The sequence below is a fragment of the Physcomitrium patens genome, chromosome 26, assembly GCF_059467195.1.
Source record: "Physcomitrium patens ecotype Gransden chromosome 26, ASM5946719v1, whole genome shotgun sequence".
NCBI lineage: Eukaryota > Viridiplantae > Streptophyta > Bryopsida > Funariales > Funariaceae > Physcomitrium > Physcomitrium patens.
Genome location: NC_143435.1, coordinates 8,527,713 through 8,535,960, shown reverse-complemented (window position 1 = coordinate 8,535,960; position 8,248 = coordinate 8,527,713). Strand labels below are relative to the sequence as shown.

At 36.7% G+C, this 8,248-nt stretch overlaps 2 protein-coding genes across 3 annotated transcripts; both read right to left on the bottom strand.

The window, feature by feature from the left end:
• Window positions 1–1,447: 1,447 nt before the first annotated feature.
• On the bottom strand, window positions 1,448–3,195 carry LOC112277863 (protein GRAVITROPIC IN THE LIGHT 1). 2 transcript variants are annotated; one of them, XM_024510650.3, is made up of 2 exons: window positions 2,195–3,195; window positions 1,448–1,832 (listed from the first exon to the last, which is right to left on the bottom strand). In XM_024510650.3, exons 1-2 carry the CDS (start codon window positions 3,048–3,050, stop codon window positions 1,795–1,797), a joined length of 894 nt encoding a protein of 297 aa, XP_024366418.1. In that variant the 5' UTR covers window positions 3,051–3,195; the 3' UTR covers window positions 1,448–1,794. The 2 variants fall into 2 exon arrangements, with proteins under 2 accessions (XP_024366418.1, XP_024366417.1); XM_024510649.3 differs by having other exon boundaries at window positions 1,448–1,770.
• Window positions 3,196–3,857: 662 nt separating this feature from the next.
• Window positions 3,858–6,120, bottom strand: LOC112277862 (uncharacterized). Its single transcript, XM_024510646.3, has one exon. It carries the CDS (start codon window positions 5,918–5,920, stop codon window positions 3,962–3,964), a length of 1,959 nt encoding a protein of 652 aa, XP_024366414.1. The 5' UTR covers window positions 5,921–6,120; the 3' UTR covers window positions 3,858–3,961.
• Window positions 6,121–8,248: the final 2,128 nt, after the last annotated feature.

Genomic DNA, 8,248 nt, shown 5'->3' with positions numbered 1-8,248 from the left:
TTGAGATACAAAAATTATAAATTTTATATAGAAATTGAAAAAGTTTTTGATCAACTATACTCACTTTTAAATTTGTCTTGTGAATAATCTTTAATTGTAACTTATTTATTATAAATTAAAGCATCTTATTAATATTACTTTTATCATTTATTATAATTTTAAACTAATTTATCAATAATTTCTATATTTATTTCAATAGATTCATATCTTCAATACTTTACCTCTTATTCTTCTATCATATCCAATAGAACATCTTAAATTTCAACCTTAGCTCTTTCTTCTATATTCTTGACTTTTTATTATAGAATCTCTTATTTTTAAATTTTTGAACAAATTAATTTTAAAATTTTTAATTACAACTCTACAAAATTCTTTCTATAATTTGTAAGATTTAGCAAAGTTATATATTTTATTAATTGTTTAACATTTTGTAAAGAAGTTAAAAATCCAAAGTTTTTCTTTACTTCCAAATTAATATATAACTTCATGAAGCTTACTTAAAATAGATGGTTGTTCTTATTTTAGTTTTTAATATACTTCTTTGATAATTTATTTTATTTCAAAATATATAAGAGATTCTTTTGACATATGCAAAGACATCTCATTTTTTTACATTATATAGTAAATAAACTCTATGTTAATTATATTTAAAAAGACATCACTTTTTATGTCAATACTTTATGAGAAATTTTAAAAAAATAATAATAACTAAAAAAATCGTTGTTATTTTAATTAATCTATATAAAAAATTTGATATCTATAATTTTTGTATTTTTTTAGAGTATGTTTTTGTAATCTTAAATAAAAGAAATCTTTTATATTTTTTGAAGTACGAAGAAATCATAATAATCATAAGTGAATAAATTACATCTTTAAGCATCAAACAATTAAAATCATAAATAACTTCGAATTTATAAGTATAACTTTCTATTGATTCAACTACTATTTGATCAAAATCATACAATGAAAATAATTTGTTAATAATTATAAGATTTATTATAAAATTTTAAAAGATTTTATTAAAATGCAATGACTATCTTTAAGACCATTTTATTTTTACTTTTATTTTCTTTAAAAAGATTATATATATATATATTATTTTCTAATACTTAAGAATTTAATAAAAATAAATTAAAGCTGTAAATTATTGAAGTTTCCAACTTATCTTGCACAAAGTACATATACAAAAAAACAAAAAAAACAAAAAAACAAAAAAAACTTGTCTCTTGTACAAAAATAAAATAAAATAAAATAAAAAATTTTGAATTTATAATTTAATAATACCATATCAATAGACTAATGTCTATTGATGTTAATTGATGACATTATAGGGCCAAACAAACAAGAAACACTGCCACTTTAAATGAATTGAATGAATACAAAATAAAAAAGACAAAAACAACAACAAAATGTTTCTAGCAAAGGAGAGAAAATTACACTATCCACATGAGCCAAGCAAAAATGCATAAATTAAAGTGAAAATCCAACATGTCACAATTGAACCCTACACTCTAGCTGAACCCTAGCTGGACTATCATGTTTTGGTGTATTATGTAGAGAAAGCTGTGTGAAGGCATGATGTTTGTGGCATGCCATCAGTTGCAGCTGTCACAAGACTACATTGGAAGTTGATGAATTCTACCTGTTCAGAATGTTATCTTGTTCTTCCTTGCCACATCACATAGTTCATACTGTGCTGTTTAGGGTATCCCTTCTGATGCCATTTCCACTGGCAAACTGTACCAATTGAGAAGTATCCAATGCTGGTTGCTTCAAGCATATCAATGCCCCAATTCATCGTTCAACAATCCAGTGAAGTATCAGCAGAATCGCTTGGTCACAGTCCAAAGTGAAAACAAAAAATGAATAAATAACTAAATAAATAATTTGTACGTACATATATATACCACTCAGTCTATCTGCGAAGCTTTACTCTGTGAAATCAAGGAGCAAAACTTTGAAGAATGCTGCCATCCTCCAGAGTCTTCTCAGTTTAGGGTTTGGAGGCAACACGGATAGCGACCCTCCCTGATCAGAAAAGTCTCCAAAACGCTAATCTTTTGCTACTTTCGGATGAATTACACTCTTATCGTGGTGAACACCCTGCTTTTCACAACAATTCTGTTCACTTGAAATCCTGGAACTACCGTGAAGCCAGCACTAATGGAGATGGAAGTAGATTTATTATACTCACCGTCTGCATGCGGGACGACAGGCTCCATGTATTGCGAATCGAACATCTTCCCGTCTTGTACACGGAAAATCCGAGCATTGGGATGCAATGAAAATGCGAGCTTGTGTACGATGAATACAGACAACGCAAATCTGACAAAGCTCGAAGTCATTTTGAACTCCGGTTCATTACTGGATGCTAATCGTCTTCGCATCCCATCAGCTGCAAAGACTTGGCCGAACAGCAAAGCTCCTAAGTTACGAGCACCACGAGCCTCAGTGTGGGAGATGGCAGTAATAAGATCCTCTCGCTTCTTGATGCAAAACCTTCGGAATTCATTGTTGGTTGCGTCCTCATATACAAGTTCTTCTGGGTTTTGTAAATCCACAATATCCTTGTAACGCTGAAAATTATCTTCCCGAGACTGCTCAGGGTCAAGGATCCCAAGTGCGTTGTCCTCGATGTTGAAACATTCGCTCTCAAAGTCTGCAAACAAGACCTTACAAACGAGAGCTTGATATACGAACTTGGTGTGGGCGTCTCTTTCAAAGAGCACAGACGGCTTCAGGGTTTTGGCCACTGTGGAGCAAGGCACACCATCGTTCGACAAGGCCAACATCAAAAGCTTGGTGAAGTTGCTGGATGTCGTATTCACTCTCTCCAAGGCTTTATAAAGAAGAGTCGGAGTAGGTCCCGTGTCCAAGAAGGACTGCCCGCCTGAGAAGTTATTCGAGTTCCGTTGTTCGGGAAATTTCGACTTGTTCTCGAGTTCTACAATCCGGACGTCTTTTGCAGCGCTGTCTTTCTCAAGTTTTTGAATCTGACTCCTCGTATTAACATAGTCTTCCTCAGCCTCGGTTCTCTGACGCTTATTCATAGCGATGGCGATTTCCTTGCAGCTATCTCCGAGATTCTCTCTATCTTGGTCAAAATCCTAAAAACCGCACTCTCTTGCTCAAATGTCCAAGTTCTGGACCGAATGAGGTCAATAACATCTCCACACAATCCCTCCCAAAACCCACCTATCTGAACTCCCAAGTGCCGCAAACTACCCAGTATCCTAAAACATTCATTCCATGATCATTCGCGGTTCTCTAGAAATTACGAGACATTGCACACATTAAACATGGTAATTAGCCTCCATTCTGAGGAATCCTTCCTCTCCACAACAACAATGTAGATTAAGCGCATCATTGTTAAACCTCTTGCCTTACAATTTCAAGCAATCGCAAGGGTCTCACCGAAATTGAACACGAAGTAATTGCTGTGTTTCTCAGCGCAGTACTTAACTCAACCTTGTCGGACCACCTACGAGTTGCTTCCACGCGTTATCAACTATCGAAATGATTTACCGATTAATGGAGCATAAGTGCGAAAGCCTGAGAGCAGCACATCGAATAGCTTCGGAAATTTCCTCACTGCTTCCACAGTGCGGTAGTCTTGATATCTGCAGTGCTACGTGTAACGGAAAGGAACCCTTTGGATACTGTGTTTAAACATCCCTCGGACTGCTCCGTCGCCATTCATTGAGGTTCATCGTCATTAAGTTTTGCATCCAATCTGTTCTACTCTGTTCGGCTTCGGCTTCGGCTTCGGCTTCGGCGTGCTTTCGTTGGCAGCATTTTACCGTGCACGACACAATACCAAGTCAACTGTTACAGATAGTAAAGAAACAAGATGTAGGTTTTTATGATCAAAATTTGATTTGAAACTATCATTTGCAAATTTGAGTATGTACAAGACTGTGATTGGTACAGCCCGGCCTATCATCCTGGCCGGGCTAAAAGTTCAAAAATATTCTTCTGATTCCGCAGAGAGCCAATTTGCTGGATCGAAGCGACTAAGTTGGAGCCTATTACCCGATTTTCCCTTCTTGCGACCTTTCTCTATCCTACGAAGTGATCTTTTCCCACCACCCGCTACGCATGAATCAGTATTAATTCTCTTTCTGCCTATTTGCTTCTCGCCGTGTAACATGTCTACTTGGAATTGTGGTTCCTCCAGTTGCTCAATACGGCTAGCTAAATTGTGAATAATGTCGTTCTGTTGTTTGCCCCAATGTAATACTCTCCCAACTACATCCTTGAGTTTTCGATTTTCGTCAAGCAGTTGTTGCAGCAGCGCACGGTTAGACAAAGCTTCATTATTGTCAGCAGTTGAAGATTGGGGGTGGCCTTGTAGTAGCCTCTGGCAACATTGAGGTGCCAGAGAAGTAGCCTGAGGAGTAATCAGAGAAGTACCTGCGGGAATCATACACCGATTGTCTAGGTCCACTGATCCAGCCTTAGTCTGTCTCTCTTCCAGACATTTAGAAATGTCAAGATTATCACGACCCGAGTCACAGCATGATAACCTACTGAGATCAGGCTTTACAAGTACATTCGACGGCTCCTCTGCTTCTCCTCTCCTCACGTTATGTTCCTTGCCGTGAACCACATCATTCTCGACAGAAGCTATTGCATCACTCTCCTGTGATGCTGACTCGTCAGCAACAACACTTGAGGGTTCGCTTGCCACGAAATTTTCCAATTGACAGGATTCCTGATTGCCACCTTCAACATCCATAGGTGGTACACTTTCCAAATACTGTGACTCAGATTCGACATTTTCTTCTAAGTCGACAGCCGGCTCCCCTGCAACCTCGTTTTCTACATCCATTGGAAAAGCAGCAAAAGGCTCTGTCAAGCTCGGATCCAAACCATCACTTACTATGGGATCCACGATCACACCCATTGAACTGTGAAGTAAGCCGTCCTGATCATGATGACTCGTAGAAATTGAGGCAACATGCTCTTCAGGTGCCTGCTGCTCAGATGCTACATCCTCAATGCCCTTGATGCTGTTAGAATCTTTTTCCCGTAGCTCGTTCTTCGCTTCAACGGCACCGTCGTAGTCCACTGCTTGTTGGGGCTCTGAGGTAACATTGATACCATCCTCATTTATTGCTCCCTCCAAATAATCTAAATTCTCCGACGCACCTATACTCTCCGGAATGCTTTTGTCAATTCCCATTTCCTTTACGCTTTTTTCACCGGGAGAATCTTCGCCGTTATCAATAAGTTTCGACCCTTCATTCGAAAAATCGAGATTATCACCATTCTCCTCAACCATGGATGAGTCTTTCAAGTCCTCATCTTCAGAAGCATCTGAAATAGAATCCAGCTTCTCCTGAAATTTTATCAATTCTTTGGCCACTGACTTGCGTACGAGACGGACGTCCGAATGCGCACCTTGCAATTGATCCAACCGTAGCAGCAATGCCATAATGCCTTCTGTCCACTTCAATCTCTCCTGCGGGTCAGTACAAATTCTTTTCTTCTGCGGTACTTCTTGAAACCTAAGCTCGAAATTCTCCAGCTCCTCCTTAACTTTCCTAATCAATTTCAAATGCTTTAAAGGCTTAGTCTTACGCACACAATAACCACGATACACAGCCTGCACCTTCGTTGCTGCAGCCGTCTCACTCTCGAACTTCCCAACACGAGGCGGAACTTCTACTTGCACAACTTCCTGCGCCACCGCCTCGAATGCACTTCCATCCGTAACAGGAATTATTCTCACTGTCTTCTTGCTCGGTGTTTCCTTGACCTTAGCCGGATAGGTCCAATCCTCTGGCACCCTCGAATAACCATAACTATCATTCACAGGAGCTCTTGGACGGTAATGCCCAGGCCTCGGCTGCGCCCCAGGATACACATACGAACTGCTGTAGGGATCCCACATGTTATCAAAGTATCCTCCACCCATTAGCAACTAAACAGAAAAATATCAGCTCACTGGAAGACACCACCAGCTCGATCAAAAAACAAGACGCTCCAGATTCAACTGGATTTACAACTACGATTGCACCAATTCCACGATTCGACCACTGCCCTTAGAATACTTGCAAGTATGCTAATCTACACAGCGTGTGACAGACTTGAAGAAGCTAAGCGATCTATGGAATTATTTAAAGCGAAGCATGCAACTTGTAAGCGAAACGGCGAAGCTTCAGTGGAGGTCTCTAGAACAGAGCAGTTGCCCGCGCTTTCGAGCACGTTCTAGAACATTCAGCATCAGTCCAGAGTCGGAAGCTCCCCTGGCACATGCCACGTAGACTAAAAGAATCTTATATGTGCGTACGTGGATCAGATATTAAACGGATAAGAATCTAAGTCCGGATATATGCCCGGGTATGGAGAATCTCGAATCTTCGGCTTCTCTCCTCACTCTTGTCGTCTGTCCAGGGAAAAACTTATCTTTGTATGGAGGTGCACTCCACTGCGATTAGCAAGGGTGTCTCAATCTCGGCGTGGAAATGATTCTGTATTATTTTATAGTTCTTCGATCTATTGTTGCAGAAGAAAGAGTAGTCACTTAATTGCTGCTGTGCAAACCACTTGCTTCTAATTCGAAAGTAGGCCAACGGGCGTTGCGCGGCGCTCTCTCAGTGTTTGAAGCATTACTTTATCAGTCTTGTCGCAGGTTTTGAGTTACGTTGGAGTTTTTGCGGCATCAATTTTGAATTCCAGCAAATGCAATTAGAGTTTGGTAGTTTCGAGTCTCTCTCTCGCTCTCTCTCTCGTGCATGTTTACAGAGTTTTGAGTAATTGCAGCTGGTAAGTGAGAATGGTTCTGAGATTTAGGCAGATGAAATTATATGAACGGGATTTGAGTGTTCGCTAGTTGGTGTTGTTTCGCTAATTTGTTGAGGACTTTAACAGTAAAAAATCTATGTTGAATTAATTTTTTAATTTATAGTAGTTTTGAAACGGTTTGATTACTGAAGAAAATTAATTGTGTATTCTCGTGCATTGTTTAGGCAAAAAAGCTCTGCTACTAATGTGACGTGTGTATTGACAAAAAAACACTAAATGCTCTATTCTCCAAAATTAATATTTAATTTAATTAATTTGTATAAATATAAATATACAAAATTTCAGATTATTATTGTTATATGGTACAAATATTTATGTGTACGTTTTAGAAATCTAATCAATCTAAAAGTAATCTAATCTAATCAATCTAAATGTAAATTCTGCCAAATGTTTTAAGAGCCATTTTTAAAAACTCAAATGTTGATTTTTATTTTTTGAATATTAAATAAAAAAATTAGAATATAAATTTTTTATTAATTTTTTATTAAATTTTAAAATGTGTAAGCTAAAAGAAAAAATATACTATACAAGAGATCAAACAAAAAGTTGAACAAAAGAGTTTTAAAAAGAAAACTATCATGAATTTAATTGAACCAAATAAGTACAAAATCAACATCAAGAACAATGAACTTAAGTTCTAAAAGATGTATTGTTGAGATTAAGGATTTTTTTCAATCTTGACTTCAATATATACTAGATATTAGAAAGCTTCTCAAGAAGTTTCTATGCTACTTGAAAATGAAGCAACCTTAAGAAGCTACTTGAGAAATTTCCATATTGCTTAAAAATAAAGCAATCTTAGGAAGCTTCTTAAGAAGTTCATGAAAAATGAAGCAATCCTAGGAACTATCTAGAACCTTCTAGAATATTCTAAGAATATTTTAGAATATTATAGAACTTTCTAAAATCTAATAGAATTTTTAAAGAATATTCCTAATTTCTTCTTATTAGATATCTGTAATATCACCTCTTTATTTAACTCTAATTTCCACGAGGACCATCAGTTTCATATCTTTTTTTTTGTTATATACAACATCCTAACAATATCTTCATAAAAAAGTTATTTTAAAATAGGTTTAGATTTTTGAAGATAACATCAATGAAACTCTGTATCTTTTGTTCTACAATAACTAGATTTTTTATTGGTTTCCATGTACGCTCATTGATATCATAGCAGTGCCAATGAATAAAATACTTCAATTTTTCTTTCTTTGCCAAAAATCAAAAATCTTTTCTACATCATATTTTACATGATTATTTATTTTAATGTAAGGTGGTGATGGTTGCATTCTTCTTGAAATAGTTGATTTTGAATAAGCCTCTAAGAGAGAAACATGAAAGATTGGATGTACCTTCATAGATATGGGTGGTTCTAACCAATAAGCCACTAGATTGATTTACTTTTGAATACAAAATGGTCCTAGTCTATGATAGTCTA